Source organism: Carcharhinus amblyrhynchos, chromosome 19 (assembly GCF_965287045.1).
Source record: "Carcharhinus amblyrhynchos chromosome 19, sCarAmb.v2.hapA, whole genome shotgun sequence".
NCBI lineage: Eukaryota > Metazoa > Chordata > Chondrichthyes > Carcharhiniformes > Carcharhinidae > Carcharhinus > Carcharhinus amblyrhynchos.
In genome coordinates this window covers 14,869,009-14,891,098 of record NC_137342.1, presented here as the reverse complement: position 1 = coordinate 14,891,098, position 22,090 = coordinate 14,869,009, and the positions used below count along the sequence as shown (strand labels likewise).

General features: G+C 42.4%; 1 protein-coding gene across 1 annotated transcript in view; it reads left to right on the top strand.

Annotated features, from left to right (window-relative positions):
• LOC145355321 (copine-8) overlaps nt 1-22,090 on the top strand; it is a 343,466-nt gene that overhangs the window by 93,876 nt on the left and 227,500 nt on the right. Inside the window, exon 5 of the mRNA XM_080207280.1 lies at nt 16,908-16,947. Within this exon, the coding sequence (XP_080063406.1) occupies nt 16,908-16,947 (40 nt within the window). The remainder of the gene's footprint in view (nt 1-16,907; nt 16,948-22,090) is intronic.

Below are 22,090 nucleotides of genomic sequence, written 5' to 3'. Positions count from 1 at the left end.
TGAAAATATCAGACTGACAACAGTAACCTGAATGAGGAGTTCGTCGAAAGCTTCTGAGATAGTATCTTAGAGCAGCGCGCTCTGGAGTCAAATAGAGTGCAGGTTATGATCTCAGAATAAAGGCAGTCTACAAGGCAGCAACCACAACATAATTGAATTTTACATCCAGTTTGAAAGGGAGAAGAGTAAGACTAAGATGAGTATTTTGAACTTAAGTAATGGCAACTTTATGGTGAACTGGGATCCATTGCTCAATCAATAGAGAAGCCTCTGAAGAAAATATTTTAAAATATGTGAAATAAGTCTATTCCTACTGTTAATAAAAATTCTAAGGGGTGACCTACCATTGACGGTTAAGGAAAGTATCAAACTTGAGGAAAAAACATATTACTGTAGGATAGAGGTGGAAAGACTCTTCCCGCTCAAAAAAGACAGTAGGACTAGGGGGCACAGCCTCAAGATAAAGGGGGGGCGGTTCAGAACGGAGTTGAGGAGGAACTTCTTCACTCAAAGGGTGGTGAATCTCTGGAATTCTCTGCCCGTTGAAGTGGTGGAGGCTGCCTCGCTAAATATTTTTAAGAAGCGGGTTGATGGGTTTTTGATAAGAGAGGGGATTAAGGGTTATGGGGAGAGGGCGGGAAAGTGGAACTGAGCCACGACAGATCAGCCATGATCTTATTGAATGGCGGGGCAGGCTCGAAGGGCCAGATGGCCTACTCCTGCTCCTATTTCTTATGTTCTTATGTTCTTATAAGAAATAGGAGCAGGAGGAGGCCATCTAGCCCTTCGAGCCTGCCCCGCCATTCAATAAGATCATGGCTGATCTGAAGTGGATCAGTTCCACTTCCCTGCTCTCTCCCCATAACCCTTAATTCCCTTGTCTGTCAAAAACCTATCTACCCGTGACTTAAATATACTTAGCGAGGTAGCCTCCACCACTTCAACGGGCAGAGAATTCCAGAGATTCACCACCCTTTGAGTGAAGAAGTTCCTCCTCAACTCCGATCTAAACTGCCCCCCCTTAGCTTGAGGCTGTGCCCTCTAGTCCTGCTGTCCTTTCTGAGCGGGAAGAATCTCTCTACCTCTACCCTATCCGTCCCCTTCATTATCTTATACGTCTCTATAAGATCCCCCCTCATCCTTCTAAACTCCAACGAGTACAGACCCAGTCTATTTAGTCTCTCTTCATAGTCCAACCCCCGCATCTCCAGTATCGGCCTAGTGAACCTCCTCTGCACTCCTTCCAAGGCCAATATACCCTTGTGCAAATGCAGCGACCAAAACTGCACACAGTACTCCAGCTGCGGCCTCACCAGTGCCCTCTACAGTTGCAGCAAGTTGCACAAAGATGAGTGGTGGGTCACTTGTTTGGTTGGCATATAAAGGACAGCAGAGTGATTACCTGAGGAGGTTAGCTAGAAATATAAATGGATAGGAAGAGTTTCTGCAGGTATTTAAAAATAAAGAGAATAGGTAAAGTAGTTTTGGCTCTGCAGAGTGACAATATGGAATTAATAGCAAAAAATAAAGAAATGGCAGCTGAAATGAACAAGTATTTTGCTTTTGTCTTCACTGTGGAGGATACAAAAAGCATTCCAGTAATAGCTGTAAATCTGGAGGTGGAAGGCACTGAGGAACTTGGTGAAATCACTTGGCAAGCAGTATACTTGCAAACTGATGGCGCTGTGGGCTGCCAATTCTCAGGATCGTGATGGGCCCAAATCCCAGAGTTTTAAAAGAGCTGTCTAATGAGGTAGTAGATATGTTAATTTCCCAAAGTCTGTGAGGTTCTGGAAAGAGCAGAATGACACGACACACGACAGCGCAGAGTTGCTGAGCAGAGACTGGTAGCCAAGTTCCGCGCACACGAGGATGGCCTCAACCGGGATCTTGGGTTCATGTCACACTATCTGTAACCCCCATGACTTGCCTGGGCTTGTAAAATCTCACTTACTGTCCTCTCTGGAGACAATACACATCTCTTTAACCTAATGCTCTCTCCACTCACATTGTCTGCATCTTTAAGACTTGAAAAGCAGGTTAGCTGTAAGGACTCGCATTCTAATCAGTATTCTGTAAACTGTGTGTGCTGTTATATGCTCTGTCAGAGACCGGAACGCTCCATTTGCCTGACGAAGGGGCAAACCCCGAAAGCTTGTGGGTTTACTATCAAATAAACCTGTTGGACTTTAATCTGGTGTTGTGAGACTTCTTATAGTGTCTGGGAAATGCAGATATATGGGTCGCTGTGCACAAGACTTTTGGCCCTGACAGATCCCTGACAGACGTATAAGATGATGAATGGGATGGATAGGATAGAGGTGGAAAGACTCTTCCCGCTCAAAAAAGACAGTAGGACTAGGGGGCACAGCCTCAAGATAAAGGGGGGGCGGTTCAGAACGGAGTTGAGGAGGAACTTCTTCACTCAAAGGGTGGTGAATCTCTGGAATTCTCTGCCCGTTGAAGTGGTGGAGGCTGCCTCGCTAAATATTTTTAAGAAGCGGGTTGATGGGTTTTTGATAAGAGAGGGGATTAAGGGTTATGGGGAGAGGGCGGGAAAGTGGAACTGAGCCACGACAGATCAGCCATGATCTTATTGAATGGCGGGGCAGGCTCGAAGGGCCAGATGGCCTACTCCTGCTCCTATTTCTTATGTTCTTATGTTCTTATTCCTGGCTCAGAGGTCAACCTAATCGACAGGCTCAATCTCCAATGAGACTTGGAGTACGGTGAAAAAGATTGCAAGACCAGGTCTGTCTTTTCTCTGGAGGTGGGGGGGGTCTGTGCCTGATCCTGGAGGATGTGATCCAGGGTCAATCTTTGACCCTGGCATGGAAACATTTGTTCTCAAAGTGGGAATCCAGTAGCTGACACCTGACCCTGGATGGATTTGATGTGATTTATTATCGTCACATGTATTAACATACGGTGAAAAGTATTGTTTTTTTGCGTGTTCATAGAGAAGGAAATGAGAAAGTGCAGAATGTAGTGTTACAGTCATAGCTGGGGAATAGAGAAAGATCAATTTAATGCAAGGTAGGTCCATTCAAAAGCCTGATGGCAAGCGGAAAGAAGCTATTCTTGAGTCTGTTGATATGTCTCCTCATACTTTTATATCTTTTTCCTGATGAAAGAAGTATGTTTGGGGTGTGTGAGATCCTTAATTATGTCGGCTGCTTTTCCAACGCAGTGGGAAGTGTATATATGTCAATGAGTGGGAGACTGGTTTGAGTGATGGACTTGGCTTCATTCACGATCCTTAGTAATTTCTTGTGGTCTTGGGCAGAGCAGGAGCCATATCAAGCAGTGATACAACCAGAAAGAAGGCTTTCTATGGTGCATCTGTAAAAGTTGGCGAGAATTGTGGTGTCATGCCAAATTTCCTTAGTTTTCCGAGAAAGTAAAGGTGTTGGTGGACTTTCTTAACTATAGTGTCGGCATGGGGGGGGCACCAGGACAGGTTGTTGGTGATCTGGACAAGTAAAAGCTCTCAACACTTTCTATTTCATCCCTACTGATGTGGACAGGGGCATGTCCTTCGCACGCTTCCTGAAGTCAATGACAATCTCCTTCATTTTGTTGACATTGAGGGAGCGATTATTGTTGTTGCACCAGTTCTTCAAATTCCTGTTCTGTGTTTTGTCATTGTTTAAGATCTGACTCACTATGGTAGTATCATCAGCAAACTTGAAAATTGAGTTGGAGGGGAACTTGGCCACATAGGTTTATAAGGAGTATCATTAAGGGGCTGAGGACGCAGCCTTGTGGGGCACTGGTGTTAAGAATGATCATGGAGGAGGTGCTGTTGCCTATCCTTACTGATGGCCATCTGTGGGTTAGGAAGTTCAGGATCCAGCCATAGAGGGAACAGCTCTGCCCCAGGCCACGAAGTTTGGAGGTGAGTTTCATAGAAATTTGTTTTCTAAGAAACTCAGAATGAAAGGCCAGGAAGACACATTGCTGTTCTTCTCGGCTGCTAAAAAGTGCAGTAAAGGGATCACCTTCTTGCCAAAGTAAAGCCTTTTCACCTCACTACAACTGCAACAATGGGGAAACCTGATTGGCCACAGTTAAAGCAGGTTTATCCCAAGGGTTCCAAACTCATTAGCATATTTAAAATGCCAACTTGCCCCTGGTAATTCATTGACTAGTCGCCCTTTGCCCAACCTCAGTAAAACCCAGAAGATGTTGGTTTGGAGCCAATGGCCCAAACAGCTCGGAACCTTTTCCCATTTAACCCTCACCCGCACCGAATCCCAACTACTCGCCGTGTAAAACATTCCCTTTCTATTTTCTGTTCAGCATTTAGTGAAATATTTGTTGATTGGAACCATTTCCAGTACAATTTTATACACCAATTCATCTTTTTCTTGGGGAATTTTAAGTGTGTGCTTTGATTTTCAAAGCAAATACATTTCAGAGACCGCAGGATTTATTTTGCACTGCTAACATTTCTCTGAAAACTATTGGCGATATTTTTCTCTCAAGTTCTTCCACTTCCTATAGAAGAAAAGCAAGAAATACATCCACTTGATGGCCATGTGTTGTTTGTTTGTTTGCAAAAGAAACTTCCATAGTAAGTTTAGTTTCTAGAATAGTAACTAGTCTGTTGCCAGAGACTTGAGGAGTTCCACTCTGGATCAAAATGGCTGACCAGGAGTCTGTCCCGCCTCTTTAGCGATTGGTGTGCAGGAAGGATTTTGCAGGTTGACACACAACCTGTTGGCTGTATTATGAATGAACCTTCCTTGATCATCAAGTCCTGGTGTGGGACTTGAACTGAAGCTTCTGCCTCACAGCCTCGCGACCTCCCTGTGGCCATGTGTATCATAATTGTGAAGCATAATCACATTTAGACAAATCTGCAGATTCTTGCAAAAAATTGGTCCAAAAGCTTTATTTTTCATAGAATCATACAATTCCCACAGTGCAGCAGGAGGCCATTCGGCCCATTGAGCGTACACCAATAACAGTCCCACCTAGACTCTATCCACCGTAACACCACGTTTTTACCCTGCTAATCTCCCTGGCACTAAGGGACAATTTAGCATGGCCAGTCCACCTAATCTGCACATCTTTGGAGTGTGGGAGCCATCCAGAACGCTCGGAGGAAACCCATGCAGACACAGGGAAAACGTACAAACTCCACACAGCTCCATCAGATAGTTATGGTATAAATGAACAAATGTGTGGAATGTTGCAGTACATGGTATACTGAGAATGTTGTGGCAGACCTGTTCACAGGACATATTTTATTGAAATCTATTCCCCAACAGAAACCTTTTTTTGCTAACTGATTTCTCAGTATTACATTTAATTAATTAAAACTAATGTACTTTTACACCTGTCTGTCCACACTGATACAAGGTTGATGTGATAGATTGCATCGTACAAGGACAAGGCTGAAACAGAAAGATAGGAATAGCTGTAATATTTATGACCATCTTGTAAAATCACCCCAGATAAAAATTAACTTGTTTCACAATAGCAGTACAAATGATAAGTTCACTGAGGAATAATGTGTTGGTATTCAAATAGTTTTTGAGTGTGATACTAAAGTTTTGGCAAGCATCATAATCACTCAAAATCACTACTTTATTCTATTGTTTAAAAATAGAATGCGGTGGCGTATTAGACCGTTTAGGTTGTTTCCACACAATACATAACAAAATCTGAAGGAATGCGCTGCCATTGTCAATGAGAATTTGGCACCAAATATCCGTCCACTGTGGCGGGACTGGAGAATCCTGGCTGCGGGCGAGATCGGAGAATCTGGCCCTACATTTCACATTTTTAACAAGGTCTTTATGGTCTAGAAAACTGGACTTTGTGCTAGGCAGAGATGAAATTTGTAGATTTAATAAGAACATATCAGGAGCAGGAGTAGGCCACCCGGCCCCTCGAGCCTGCTCTGCCATTCAATAAGATCATGGCTGACTTAGTTGTGGACACAGCTCCATTTACCCACCCACTCACCGTAACCCTTAATTCCTTTACTGTTCAAAAATTTATCCATCTTTGCCTTAAAAACATTCAATGAGGTAGCCTCAACTGCTTCACTAGGCAAGGAATTCCAAAGATTCACAATCCTTTGGGTGAAGAAGCTCCTCCTCAACTCAGCCCTAAAGCTGCTCCCCCTTAGTTTGCTACTCGGCCCCCTAGTTCTGGTTTCACCTGCCGGTGGAAACAACTCCCCTCCATGCATCTATCTTGTCTATTCCCTTCATAATCTGTCAGCTACTGGATTTCTGACCCCCGTTTGAGCTTAACGGATGGGAGTCCGAAGCATGGAGGGAAAATCCTGCCCCAATATTTCTCAGAGCTCCTCCACCTTGAGTCACCCTTGCCTGCCTGAGCAGGGTGCATCTCTCTGGAGGGCTGTCAGCCGGATGTCACTGTAGGCCCTCTGATTGTATTTATAACTTCTGGAACCATCCTTAATTTGGCAGTGGATGTAGATCACCTTCCAGAGATGCCACTGGGGATAGGCACATCAGGGCTTGGGATCTGGAAAGAAATGGGTTTGATTCCTGAAAATATCCAATCAGAGTAAAGCTCAGTTTATCTGTCTGCAGATACTGCCCAGCCTGCTAAGATTGCCAGCATTTTCTGCTTTTATTTCAGATTTCCAGCATCCGTGGTATTTTGCTTTTGTATAAGTGTTTTGGTTTGATTGGAGGCTGAAGTAACTAAAAACTGTGTCAGAAATGTCCAAATACTTACCCCAGAAGAAGCAGCAGCTAAAGTTTGTTAAATAAGATATGAACAATCAATATAGTGAGTAAATGAAGCTTAATGGTGTACTTTTAAAGATCGCTACAAGTTTTCTCCTCTCGTGTTTACAAAATATCGAAGGTTCGCCCTTTAATGGGGATGCAAGTTGTGTTCAACACCGCCAGGCTGAGTGTTTTCTTATATTAGTTGTTATGTGTGTGTCTTTATTACTTACTGTAAACATTAAGTTTTAATGGATAATGTGATTCATGAATACTTCAGAGACTTTCTGCTGTTCCCGGTGGATGGCATGCTTCCAAAGCCAAGGTCACACTCTATAAAACAAATGTGGAAGTATGCCTTAAGTAAACAATGAATCATTTTCTAATCAAGCAACACTGGAGATTATGGGCAGAATTTCCTCTTTGTCTAAATGTGAACTTGGGCAGGAAAAGCGGAGTGTAGCCTGCTGGCGGCGCTGTTGGATTTTTCCGCCATATTTTTAGACAAAAAAGAAGTGTGAAAGGGGGCAGGTCCCCTCATGCCTCATGGGTGGAGCCCCGCCCTGCCAGCAAACCCAGCTCCTGACTGATCGGGGGGCCGTTTTTAAAGATTACCTCCGATGTAACAAAGATAAAAATGAAGAAGAGGAACCCCTTCCCCACCACAGAGCACCCACCTCTGCCCCACCCCCCCATCCTCCCCATCACCATGGAAACACACCCCCTCCCCCACTGTGAACGTGAACCCCATCTCTGAAAATGGGGGAGGGGTGGAAAATGGAAAATTGCCCTCCACCCCCCCCAAATCGATTACACCGTAAACTCCAAACTCCTTTGACATATCAGTCTGACAGACCATATAGCCCAATTTATAAACTACAAGTTTAATAAGGAATAAAATTAACCCAAGTCAGAAGGAAACAGTTAAATACTCAAGATTGCAATACCATGTGGAAAGCTTGTTGTCCTTGAATCATAGAATCCCCACAGTGCAGAAGGAGGCCATTTGGCCCATCGAGCCTGCACTGACCACAATCCCCCTCAGGCTCTATCCTGATGATCTCACTAATTCCCATGTCACTAAGGGACAGTTCAGCATGGCCACTCAACCTAACCTGCAATCTTTGAACTAAACTTTGAAAGAAACAAAAATTTAGAGTCACTTGGTAATTTTCTGTAATATCTGAAACCACTTTTACCATGTTTTTACAAGCAGTCTTCTGATTGACTCAGTCCATGTGTCAATACATTCATTAAAAAAAAAATCCCCAACTGTGAGTGAGCCGCAGCATTTATTTATATATTGGCAGTAACCATGTACAAAGCTCTCAGTTACCAGTAGCATCAGGCATTTTGGTTGAAAGGGTGGGTTAGCAATCCAAAATGATTTTGTTTTGTCTCCCTTTATTGAAGTGGTCATCTACTTCATAAACAACAACATCATACTGTCCAGGAATGTGCACAGCTACCTGTTAGTCCAGATAAGTTAACTGATGAAAGAGTGTGGCTTAAATATTGTAAACACTGCGGGTGGGATTTTCCAGCTTTGGGGCGAGCGCACCATGAAGTCTGGTCCCTTGGGTGAGACTTTCCAGCCCCCTGGTGGCATGTTTTCTGGCAGCAGAAGCAACTTACTATTGGCCACCAGTGGGATTTTCTGATCTTGCCAATGTCCACGGTGTTCTGCATAGGTCTGCATCGACTTCTGCCAGGCAACACGCGGTGGGGGGGGGGGGTGGTCACCATCGGCAGGACTGGATGATCTTGCTGGCAGGAATGGCAGGAAAATTCAGCCCCTTGTCTTTGGCAATCAGCTGCCCCTGCTCCAAACTCTGTTCCCCAGAAACTGTCTCGATCCCTCTCTCTGGCAACAGTCTAAGATTAAACAAGTCCGTTCACAACCTTGGTGTCACACTTGACCCTGAGATGAGCTTCCAACCTTATTACGACCACCTATTCCATCCCCTTGACAATGCTCGACTGCGCCCTGTCTCATCACATCTACTACTGAAACCCTCCTTCATTTGTTGCCTCTAAGCTTCACTACTCTAATGCACTTCTGGTGATCTCCCACATTCTACCCTGTGTAAATTTGAGGTTATCCAAAACTATGTTGCCTGTGCTTTTACTTGCACCAAGTCCCATTCACCTATCACCCCCAGGCTGACTGATCTACATTGGCTCCTGCTCAAACCAATATGTGATCTTAAAATTCTCCTCCATGTTTTCAAGTTGGTTCAATGCCTTGCTCCTCCCTACCCCTGTAAACTCCTCCAGCCTCACCACCCTCCGAGGTATCTCTGCATCTCTAATTCTGGCCTTTCAACCTCCCTGATCATAAATGCTCCTCTCTTCGTGGCAGCACCTTCAGTCGCTGAGGCCCTGGCACAATGGTTAGTACTGCTGGCTCACAGCACCAGAGACCCAGGTTCAGTTCCCAGCTTGGGTCACTGTCTGTGTGGAGTTTGCATGTTCTCCCTGTGCCTGCATGGGTTTCCTACAGGTACTCCAGTTTTCACCCACAGCCCAAAGATGCACAGGTTAGGTGAATTGGCCAAGCTAAATTTGTCCAGGTGCTGGAGTAAGGCGACTAGGGGATTTTCACAGTAACTTTAAAAGTTTATTTATTTGTCACAAGTAAGGCTTACATTAACACTGCAATTAAGTTACTGTGAAATTCCCTAATTGCCACAGTCTGGTGCCTCTTCAGGACTATGCATTTAACATGTGCATTTCAGAATGTGGGAGGAAACTGATGCAGACATGGAGAGAAGGTGCAAACTACACTCAGACAGTGACCCAAGCCGGGAATCAAACCCGGGTTCCCTGGTGCTGTGAAGCAGCAGTACTAACCACTGTGCTACACTGCTGCCCTAGTGTTAATGTAAGCCTACTTGTGATTAATAAATAAACTTTGCTTTTTTACCTTATTTTCCTCTTTTAAAACACTTCTTAAAACTTACCTCTTATCACCAAGCTATTGGTCATCTGAGCAAATATTTCCATGGGCAGGGGATGTCAAATTGTGTGTTAGAATGTTCCTGTGGAGTGCTTTGTGACACTTTATTATGTTAACATAAATATAAAAGTTGCTGCTGTAAGCAACAAGGTGTGAAAGCTTTCATCTACTAAAGCCTGTTTATATTAGATATTTTTCTGCAACGTAATGAAGAATGTATATAAAAAGTTGCATGATACATAAACCTACAGGCTGTTAATGGTGATGTAATGTGCACCCACAGCCATGTATTAATCGAATTAAATGATTGCAATAGATTCAGCAATAACCACCACCCCACCTTGGAAAACAACAAGCAGGAGCTCTGATCTGTCACATATGCTGGACATATACTTGGAATTTTATGTCAGGCAACTTTTGCTTTACTGCACCTAGTATTGCAGCAAAGCACAGTATCAATATGTTTTTACATTCAATATTATTGGCAACTGTCCAGAGAAAATAAAGATCATAAAGAATAGGCAGGATATTTGGAAAGAGGAGGGTGTGTCTCTTAGACCTAGTGTAAGGTTTTGAAGGTGAAACTAAACTGAAAGATGAGGGCTATTTGGCAGATATAACTTAGCTGAAATTTCAGAAGAAAAGCTTCGGGTTTTTAAAAAAAAGGTGGCATGGACAAGTTGGGCTGAAGGGCCTGTTTCCATGCTGTAAACCTCTATGACTCTATGGAACTGTTGAAGATAATTAAAGGTAATGAAGTACGTTGATTGAAACCTGGCTTGGTGATAGATAGTGGAGGGTGATGATAAGTGAGAAAATCTTTGAATTGTAGATTTCCTGTTGTTTGCACTATTTATAGACGATTTGGAAGCAGTACTTCTCATGTTATTTGTGTGAATGGCAAATGTTGTTATAAATTTACACAGAATGAGAAAAGGACAGCCAGTCCCTTAGCAAGTACAAGCTCGTGCAATGTTCTCTGCAACTGGCAATGCCAGAAGGAGCGAAAAACAGAGAAGCACATTTGTAACAATTTCTGAAAAAGAATTGTGGGAAAAAACTGGGCTTGTACTTGTTAGAGTTTAGAAGAATGAAGGGAGATCTCATTGAGACGTATAAGATGATGAGTGGGATGGATAGGATAGAGGTGGAGAGACTCTTCCCGCTCAAAAAAGACAGTCGGACTAGGGGACACAGCCTCAAGATAAAAGGGGGGCGGTTCAGAACAGAGTTGAGGAGGAACTTCTTCACTCAAAGGGTGGTGAATCTCTGGAATTCTCTGCCCGTTGAAGTGGTGGAGGCTGCCTCGCTAAATATTTTTAAGACGCGGGTTGATGGGTTTTTGATAAGAGAGGGGATTAAGGGTTATGGGGAGAAAGCGGGAAAGTGGAACTGAGCCACGACAGATCAGCCATGATCTTATTGAATGGCGGGGCAGGCTCGAAGGGCTAGATGGCCTACTCCTGCTCCTATTTCTTATGTTCTTATGTTAGTGGTGAGCCATTTCAAACCTTGGCTCCCAAGGGGCCTTTAATAGAATGCTACATGAAAAACTCCTACGCAAATGAAGGTAACTTGAGCATCAAGAGTTAGACATGTACAGCAATTAACTTTTTTTTAGTTTTAAAGTTTATTTATTAGTCACAAGTAGGCTTACATTAACACTGCAATAAAGTTACTGTGAAGATCCCCTAGTTGCCACACTCCACCATCTTTTCGGGTACTGTGAGGGAGAGTTTATCATGGCTAATACACCTAAGCACGTCTTTTGGACTGTGGGAGGAAATCAGAGCAACCGGTGGATACCCACGCAGACACGGGGAGAACATGCAGACTCCCCACAGTGTGTGACCGAAGCTGGGAATCAAACCTGGGTCCCTTGCGCTGTGAGGCTGCAATGCTAACCACTGTACTGCTGTGCCGTCCTTACTGACCACCGGGATCAAAGCAAAGATCATTGTAAAGAGAATGAGATAACAATGGTGGGGTGGGGGGTGGGGGGGGGGAGGGGGACATGATTGGGGTGCCTCGGTGCTCTCAGCTGGGATTCTCTGTTCTTTTCCTGCTATATGTATTGACCTGAAATTGGTGTCTCAGGTTGAGTGTTACAAATAACACTAAGTCAGAGAGAGTATGAATTCAAGGAAATTGGTTGAAATGTGTTGAAAATGCAAATGTAATGGGCACGTGCAGTGTACAGCAGATCGCAAGCGAGTGTTGGAAGTCGCATGAATTCCAAGGTTCAGCTAGAATTTCTCAATGGTTGTTAGTTAATTAGTTGCTCACCATGTCTAAATAAAGCAAAGAAGATGGCTAATGTTGCCCAAATAGTTGAAAATAGATGGCAAGGGTCATGCTGAAGCTTTTACTGTGTCCTTGTCAGAACAGGGCTGGAAAAGTGAATAAAGGTCTGATTGTTGCAACTTCAGAAGGTTATCCATCCAGATCTTTAAATCAAAGAGTGATGTTCATCCCCACCATGAAACAGAATAGCAATGAGAAACATTTTAGTAACCATGGGCTCCTTAACGTAAAGAAGAAATGTTTCAGAAGCATCTAAACTGTGAAAACTACTGACAGGATTAAAAGCTGCAACTATATCAGTACTTTTATGTAGATTAGGGCTGAAAGACAAGTTCGGAAAATATTTCTTTAAACATTGGATGAGTATTGGAATTTATTTCTAGGAAAGGTAGCTGATTGAAGTTATGACACTGGAAACAACAAGTGGGATGATGAGTGAATTTGCTATCTGCAAAGATGCTAAGAGTGGGAGGAGGTTGGGTGGAACATGAACACCAGCACGACCCTTTGGGCTGAATGGCTAGTTGTGTATTGTCAATATGATACAATGTAAATAGGTGTTTGAAGGGTTGGATGGGTGGCAGAATCCACCAAAACCAGGGTGAAAGCAAAGTCGTTCTTGATCCCAGGCAACTGCCGAAGGAGAAAGATATAAATGGGCTTCAGGACTTCCTTCATCCAAACATTGTCATCTTGTAATTTATTCCAGAGGGTAGCAAACCTGAAAGAAAGCAAATTTTGATTATTTATCTCTGCATATTGTAGTTATAGAAACATAATAAAAAAATAGAAGCAGGAGTAGGCCATTTAGTCCTTCGAGCCTGCTCCAATTTTCTTTTTTGATTATGGCTGATCATCTAATTCCACCTCCATCTCCCCCGCCCCCCCCACCGTATCCTTTGATCCCTTTAGCCCCAAGAGCTATACTTTAGCCCCATGAGCTTATCTCCTTTATCAGTTTTGAATATCTTATCCAAATCTATTATTGCCAATTATTTTCATAATTTTAATGAAACAACGACTTCATCTGTGTTTATATATCTCCAAAGGGAATGGCTCTCACTCTCTCTAAGACAAATTGAATTAAGTAATCCAAGTTTTAAGTCGTCCACCTGTTCAGTACATCTGCAGCCTCATTATCCATCACCAGATTTAGGACCTGTACTCAATAATGAGTGCCAATGAATCAAAGTTGAAAATAAGTGTGGTGGTCTTGTGTTTGAGCACATTGGTCAGGGTAGCATTTCCAAGAATCCCATTTCCTTATGTTTAGAGATTATTTATTAGTGTCACAGTAGGCTTACATTAAAACTGCAATGAAATTATTGTGAAAATCCTCTAGTTGCCACACTCTGGCGCCTGTTTGGGTACACAGTAACTGGGAAAATGAAATTATGTATAAATTAGCTTGCAACATAATATCTCTTTCTTGCTATAATTTTACTAACAGCGCTAATGCTGTCCTCCTCCAGATCCTTAATAAGATAATGAACAGTATAAGGCCTAGCTCAGAACTCTAGAGAACTCCACTGGCCCTCAGAGTCCAACCTGAAGTCAATTGAATTTTCCTAGCAATTCCAAGACATGCAAGTTTTAAGAATAAAGTGCTGACAGAATTTCATAAAAAGCTTTCTGGAAGTCTGAGCAGTAGAGTATACATTTTTCATCCATTGTTATAGTCACATGCTCAAAAAAACCTAAATCAATTTAGTAACATTTTGTGAAAAAATAGCAAACATTTAAATTGACACTCTGATCATGCAGACAGTGAAAGAGCTTTTTTAAACCATAATGGGAGAGTTTTCTGGGTGTTATTTTAAATATAAGGGGGGTGATTGGCGGGTGAGGTGAACCATTAAGATCACAAGAGAGCCAAGAAAGTGTGTTCACGCCCAATTTCTTGCCGTATGTGATATTACCGGCACTGGATATCTGGCGAGATCTTTTTGGGCATGAGCTGATTGTAATATTGAAATGCTAGTTAAAGTAGTATTTAAGTATTGCAAGTGAGCCTGGGATGGAATTGTCTGAGGTCACTTGCCTCTGTAGCCTTGCTGGTGGAGATTTCTCTGGTGAGGATCATCAATGGGGACCAGATGTGATGGCCTCGCCAGTAGGACCAGAGACCATTGAAGCCCCCTAGGAGGTTGGGGACAGGAGAGATCTTCCTTGGGCTGTGCAGGCTTGGCACCCTGGCAGTGCCAGCCTGACACCCTGGCACTGCTTAACAAGTACCCTGGTACATTTTGCCCAGAATCCAATTTTTTTTTAACATATTATTGTAATGTGTCCATTAAAATGCAGCATCGGAACCTATGAAATGTGAGCACATAATTTAGGTTGAGCAATGCCTAGGAAGTGCAGCATTGTTGGAGTGTCATCTTTCTGCTGAGGCATTAAAATGAGACCCCATCTACTCTCAGTGATGGATGTAAACAACTTCAAGACTCTGTTTGAAGAAGAGCAGGGGAGTTTTTTGATGATGTGGCCAATATTAATCCTTCAATAAACATCAAGATAACAGATGATCTGGGTTATTCATGTTATTGCTGTTTGTGGGAATTTGTGCGCAAATGGGCTGTTACGTTTGCCTGCATTCCAATGACAACTACAGTTCAAAAATTCTAATGCACCTGAATCCTTACACAGTGTTGGTCAATTTAATGTTCTCTTACCTTTTAAGATTAGAGCCCTATAATCAATCACTGCATTGAAAACACAACTCAAGTCATAAAAAAGTCTTGAACACTTAATTAACTACATAAAAAAATTATCACACACCATCTAAACACCATTTAAAATTACCTGTCCAACGATTGTCAACTCCAGATAGGGTTCCTCCAGAGTTCACTAATCCTCTGAAGAAGCGTGAACTAGGTTTCCTGCAAAAACCAGCCTGATACTATCAAAATTGCATAGGGTCTAGAATGCCCACACCCGCAATGGAGCTGGATCGATGGGAGTGTTGTGCGTGGGCTCACTAATCTCTTGCCGGCAAACATTGGAGATGGGAATTCCAGAATTGGGTCCTCTGCCCCCATTCTGACGTGGAAGGAGACATGAAAATCAAGCCTTGGATGTCAATTTTGCCGAACTTGATCTTTATTGTATGGATATCAGTTCATGTTTATTCTTACCTTGAATAATTGAGTTCTATGAACAAATTATACGAGAGATTCATTAGATGAAAGTAATACTTACTGTCTTCAAGAAGTTGGTGTGCCTTTTTTGTGCGGCATGGTAAAATATGGTGCAGTGTCAGTATTGAAAAATCAATAAAGAATGAGCACATTTGTTGTTCAGACCAGATTCATATGCAAAGGAATAGCATAGTTTATGAATCAACAAAGCAGGTGAAACCTAAGTTTAGAAACATTTCTTAATTTAGCTAATGTGCTGCCTTGGCCCAGGGCTTCTAAAAACCAGTACAAGTAGCTAAAAATATGGTTATCAACGCTGACCTTTCCTAACATAACAGAAAACCTCTGAATATAAAACATCTTGACTGTTCCCTCGTACAGAATTTAAAATGAAATTGCTTTTCTTTGTAAGGACACCGGCTTCTGGTGGAGTGTAAATGGGTGACAATTCATGATTGTGCATATTACACTTCTGCTGTCGACAAATTCATATCCCATTGATTCTAATTAAGGCTTATAGTTGTTGCATTAATTAGCTCTATCATTATGAATGTTAAGATAACTTGGGTCTATGATTAATATTTGTTTATATTTTGCATACAATCTATTTACTTGGATACATAATGGCTTGACCTCAAATTCAGTGTTTTCTTAAAATAATTAAAACGCCCTTTAGATGCACTCTGATGGATTACAATAATGTAATTTCCAGGCAGCACCAAATAATATTGATCATGGCTGATTCATCAACATCATTAGATTACTAAATTTTGCATGGAAATATGTAACTGAAGCCCCAATTATAATTCTGGCGAGTTCAGAGCAGACACGGAGTGACACAGGAAGATAACCCTCGATGTTCCTGGGTTTCATTTAATTTTTTGCTGTCTCCCACTGAAAATTGGCTTGAATTATGCCATCATTTGAGAGGCAGCAGCAGGCACTGGAGTGATGGGGTGTGTGAAGGGGTGGGGTGGTGGGGGGTCGTTGGAGAGAGAACCAAACACAGCTAGAGGCTGGAGGAATTGATGCTTGGAAAAATAACTCAGTCAGCGGTGGGATTCCTATTTGAGAGCTGTCAAATGCAGGAGAAGAAGGCCGGTTGGCATTCCCTATTAAGATTCAGATGTCAATCGTGACCCCTTGGCTAAAGTTAGGAGGGTAATCAGATCACGGTACTTTAGCTCAATGGGGAATTAATAAGTAACGGCATATGTGCCAATTGGTGAGAAAAGGAAACAAAAAAATGACAAGACAGCTCCAAAAACGGAAAGTGTTGGCAAAACTTCAGCAGGTCTGACAGCATCTGTGGAGTGAGGATAGAGCTAACATTTTGAGTCTGGATGACCCTTCGTCAGAGCTACAGCATCTGTGGAGGAAGGGCTCTGACAAAGGGTCATCCAGACTCAAAATGTTAACTCTATTCTCTCTCCACAGATGCTGTCAGAGAATAGGGCTCTGACGCAGGGTCGCTGTGATTTTCTAGCATTTTCTGTTTTTGTTTCTGATACCAGCGTCCGCAGTATTTTGCTCTTAACAGGACACGACTTGATTTCAGAATGAGAACATGAATTGTGAAACGCAGTTCTGAATTTTATGTTAAAGTGATCATAGTTAGTATTGTGACATTACATTGCTATGATCATAATATCGTAAGATTCAGTTCCAAGGAGAAAATCTGAAGCAGGTTTCAGCTATTCGTTCCATCATTAAAACTTACCTATTATGTCATGCATTATAGACTTGTGGTGTGGGATAGTAAATTCTCATTGTTGTTATTATTTTCAGGTATGACGTTGATTCAAAGAGCTCGAATTTATCTGAACATGTAAGTTTTCTTTTGTTCTTAGCCTTTCATGCTGTGTGGCCACAAGCCTTAAGATATACTGTTGAAAGATCAGACTTGAATTGCAACATTTTAATTTTATTTGCTAACAGCAAGAAGTATTAAGTGTTGCTTCCACCCAATAATTGGCCGTGTCATTAATATCTTTGTAGTATTGATATTGCCTTTTGAATTTGGTCTGTATAATTGCAGTTAAAACATACGTTGAATGAATTTTGCTGAGTTAGTTGCTGGGTCCTTGGAATAAAAGATGAACAAGGCCAAAATGGGATTGCTTTCACTCTTTTTTGCACAGAGCTTTTTAACGTGGGTTTTAAAAAAATTTATAAGGCTACTTACATCAGTCAACTTCTCGGGATAAAGATGTCCTTATCTGGAGGTCAGCACTGCTGCCTCACAACCCGAGGGACCCAGGTTCAATTCTGCCCTAGGGTGACTGTGTGGAGTTTGCACATCCTCCCCATGTCTGCATGGGTTTCCTTCGGGATCCTGCGGTTTCCTCCCACACTCTAAAGACATGCAGGTTAGGTGGATTGGCCAAGTTAAATTGACCCTTAGAGTCAGGGAGATAAGTAGGGTGAATGGGGTTATGGGGATAGGACATGGGTGGGACTTTTGTCATTGTAGACCCGATGGGCTGAATGGCTGCCTCCTACACTGTAGGGTTTCTGTGATTCTATTTTCAGCAGGTTTTTATAGCTCTTAATGCTGTTGAATAGTGTTTACTCAAATTTGATGTGACTATCATTGATTCATCCCCATTGCGGCATCACATCAAAATATTGTGTCAATCAGGTAATATAAAAATGTCGCCCCTTGTAGAAGAGGGGATGTAGAACTAGGGGATATAGTTTAAAAATAAGGAGTCTCTCATTTAAAATAGAGATTAAAAGTTTTTTTAGCTCAGAGGGTTGTGAGTCGTTGGAACTCTCTTTTTGCAAGAGCAGTGGAGACAGGGTTGAAGAAGATTTTTAAGGCAGAGGTGGATAGATACTTGACTGACAAGGGGATCGAAGGTTATCAGAGGTCAGTGAAGTATGGAGTTGAGACCACAATCAGATCAGCTATGATCTTTTTGAATAATGGGGCCAGCTTGAGGTGCCAGCATGGCTAATGTCTGGGTGACGGTGGCACAGTGATTAGCACTGCTGCCTCACAGTGCCAGGGACACGGGTTCGATTCCCACCTTGGATCACTGTCTGTGCAGAGTTTGCACATGTTCCCTGTGCCTTTGTGGGCTTCCTCCGGGTGCTCCGTTTTCCTCCCGTAGTCTGAAAGATGTGCTTACTAGGTGCATTGACCATGCTAAATTCTCCCTCAGTGTACCTGAACAGGTGCTGGAGTGTGGTGACTAGGGGATTTTCACAGTGTGAATGTAAATCTACTTGTGACACTGACGTACGTATACCATGGATACAACAAGAACTTGAGGGGTTAGGATATCACAGTGTATTACATTGGTGCAAAGTATTCTGGACAAACTCACAAACTGAAAGGAGTTTGGAGGGAAACAGTGGTAATGATAAGGGCTCATTGAAATAGTTTAAATGTGGAGTCTGTCCTTTTTCCCCGTCTACCTCATCTGATCCTTGGTGATATTATCTGCTGATTTTCAAATAAATTCGGTAAAACCCACTTCCCAGTCACCTCTAGACCAATTGTCCAACATACAATCTCGAATGAATTGCAAATTCTTCCAGTTAATGAGTTAAGACGACCAGAGCCATATGTATTTGACTCTTGTTACAGACTCCCTGTATCATTACAACACATGTTATCTCCTTACTCAGCCATTGCCTTAGGTTAAACTGAGATTGAACCTTGGTGTTCTATTTAATTCTGAGCAAAACATCTGATACTATGGATCAGATTTTCACTCCCAAGGTGAGAAGTTGGGAAATCTCTGACTCAGTAGCTGTAGATTGCAGGAAGATACCAATGGACTGGCCAATTGGGAATGGCAGTGACAAATGGAATTCAGTCTGCAAAAGTGGGAGGTGATGCACGTGGGGAGGGCTAACAAGTCAAGGGTTTACATTACAAATGGTAGCACCATGGAACGTACTGAAGATCAGAGACACTTGGAGTGCGTATCCACAGATCCTCAAGGTGACAGGGCAGGTAGGTCAGGTGGCTAAGCCGGCATTTGGGATACTTGCCTTTATTAGCTGAGGCATAGAATACAAGAGCTGGGAGGTCACTGCCTCAGGGAAAAATGTTCCAATTCACTCTGGGGAAATGGCCTACCCTGGTTGGAGGATGAGTTCTGACTAAACGCCCCTGATTGCAGATCAGAGGGGGGTTGCAGAAGCTTGCAAGTGTCAAGATGGGCTGTTTAATAGTCCTGCCATCAATTCTCTGGGAATTTGTCCCAGTTGTTTTGTGAGCTATTAGGTGCTCTATCCCTCACACTCTTTGGCTTGTCCATCTACTGTGGATGCCGCATCCACTCCAAATCATGCCGAGCTGTGTGAGTACAGCTACAACATTGGCATCCACCTGAGGTATGTCCTGTCCACGATCCAGGACAAATCCAATCTGGCCAACTGATGCCCCATTAGTCTACTGTCAATCATCAGTAGAGTAATGGAATGTGCGGTCAACAGCACTGTCAAGCGGCATTTGCGTAGCAATAACCTGCTCACTGGAGCTCAATTTGGCTTCTGTCAGGGTCACTCAGCTCCTGACCTCATCATAGCCTTGGCTAAAGCATGGAATAGAGCTGAACTCAAGTGGTGAAGAAAAATTGGTTTGATTGGCACTCCATCCATTAAATATTCACTTATTCCACCTCCAATGTACAGTAGCAGCAATCTGAGCTATATACAAGATACACTGCAGCAATTTGCCAAGGACTCTTCAACAGCAGCTTCCAAACCCATAATCTCTGCACCTCCCCCTCCATCCCAGAAGAATAACGATGGCAAACACATGAGAACGCCACCATCTGCACGTTCCCTTCCAAGTCAATCACCATCTTGACTTGGAAATCCACCTCCCTTCCTTCACTCTCTCCCTAACAACACTGTGTACGAGCCCACACCACAGGCACTGCAGTAGTTGAAGTAGCTGGCTTACTACAAACTTCTCGAGGGCAATTAGGAACGGACAATAAGTGCTGGCCTAGCTGCTGAAAGAATAAGAAATATCACACCACAGAAAACAGACATATCCATGAATTGGACTGGATGAAAAGCAGAGTGACACTGTTCAAAATATAAAGGGAATTAATCATGAAGAAATGTTGGAAACACTGGAGTTTGACTGCATGATAGCAAGATGATTAAGGCGGAATCTTGTGAAGTGATATAAAATAATTCATTGTACAGGTAAAACCCAGCACCTTACTTCAGATTAAACAAGGAAAATAGCAGCAGGCAACAACTCGTTTTGTTAAATGTGTATTTAAAACTGCTGTTTGCTGTAATTGCTTTACCCAAAGGGCAATGAACATTTAAGATAACTCACCGGGCATTGGGATCAAGACATAAACATTTAAATCATTATAAATGAATGATGTAATGGAAGAATTCGGACAACTAACTCCGAGAAGAGTGAGCAACACCATGAGAGATCTAATTTTAATCCATGGACATTTTAAACATTGTGCTTGTGATCAACTTATCTTCCCCATTGTTATTCTATCTTTTTCTGAAAGAAAGCTTTGTTTAATTTTCACTTCTAAGACATAAGAATCAGCTCAATTTGAATGGGCTAAATGGTATTTTCTTATTCATAATTTCTCTGGCCATTCACATCGGCAGGATTATCTGGTCATGCCAGTGGGTGCACGCCCTGCCGTAAGTTTCCAGGTAGTGGGGGGTGGCTTCAATGGAATTCCCTTCGACAGTGGCAGGACCAGAGGATCCTGCCACCAGCAAATGGTGCATCATCTCCAGAAGCACGCTGGGGCGAGCTCAGAGATCTTGCCCAGTGTACACTCCAGTGTGCTCAAAAATGCAAAATTATGCAGATGCTGGAATTTTGAAATATTAGAAAATGCTGGAAATGTCAGGTGTGACATTGAATCAAAAAGTTCAAATTTATCTGAACATGTAAGTTTTCTTTTGTTTTTAGCCTTTCATGCTTTGTAGCCACAAACCTTAAGGCATAATGTGGAAAGATTGTGAATAATCCCAGATTCAAGAGGCAATATCAATACTACACGCACATTAATGACATGGCCTATTATTGGGTGGAAGCAACACTTAATAATTCCTACTATTAGCAAATAAAATTAAAATATATTTCCTCTTGAATTTGGTCTGTATAATTGTAGTTAAAACATGCGTTGAATGAATTTTGCTGAGTTAGTTGCTGGGTCCTTGGAATACAAGATAACAAAGGCCAAAATAGGATTAGTTTCACTCTTTTTTTTTGCACAGAGCTTTTTAACATGGGTTTTAAAAAATCTACAAGGCAAATTGAGGATGTAATTTCATCAGCCAACTTCTCAGTACAAAGATGTCCCTATTTGGAAGTGGCACATTTGTTAGCATTGCTGTCTTACAGTCCCAGCGTCCTGGGTTCGATTCTGGCTTCAGGTGACTGTGTGGAGTTTGTACTCTCCTTGTGCCTGCGTGGACTTCCTCGGAGTGCTCCGGTTAACTTCCACACTCCAAAGATGTGCAGGTTAGGTGGATTGGCCAAGATAAACAGATCCTTAGTGTCAGGGGGATTAGTAGGGTAAATATATGGGGTTACCAGGATAGGGCCTGGGGTGGGATTGTAGTCAGTGTAGGCTCAATGGGCTGAATGGTCTCCTTCTGCACTATAGGGATTCTATGGTACTCAGTAGCACAGGTAATACATGCTGAGGGAAAGAAATAATGCTTCCTTCAACTCTTTTTCTTTCCCCATAAATGCTAACTAAGCTGCTGAGTATTTCCTGCATTTTCTGATTTTATTTAAAATAAAGTTGATCAAAACCTTTATTTCTGAATGAAAGAAAGGAACGACAATGATGAGGGTAAGCTGAGCACAATGTTGAAAGTGACCATTTATTTTAATAAATGCTCTTGTGGTGCTGCCATTTTCCTCCAACTTGGAGTTGTACATTAGAATGATAGTAATTGGAGGAAGGATGAATTTGAAAATATGTGGGAGGATATGAGAGAGAGACACT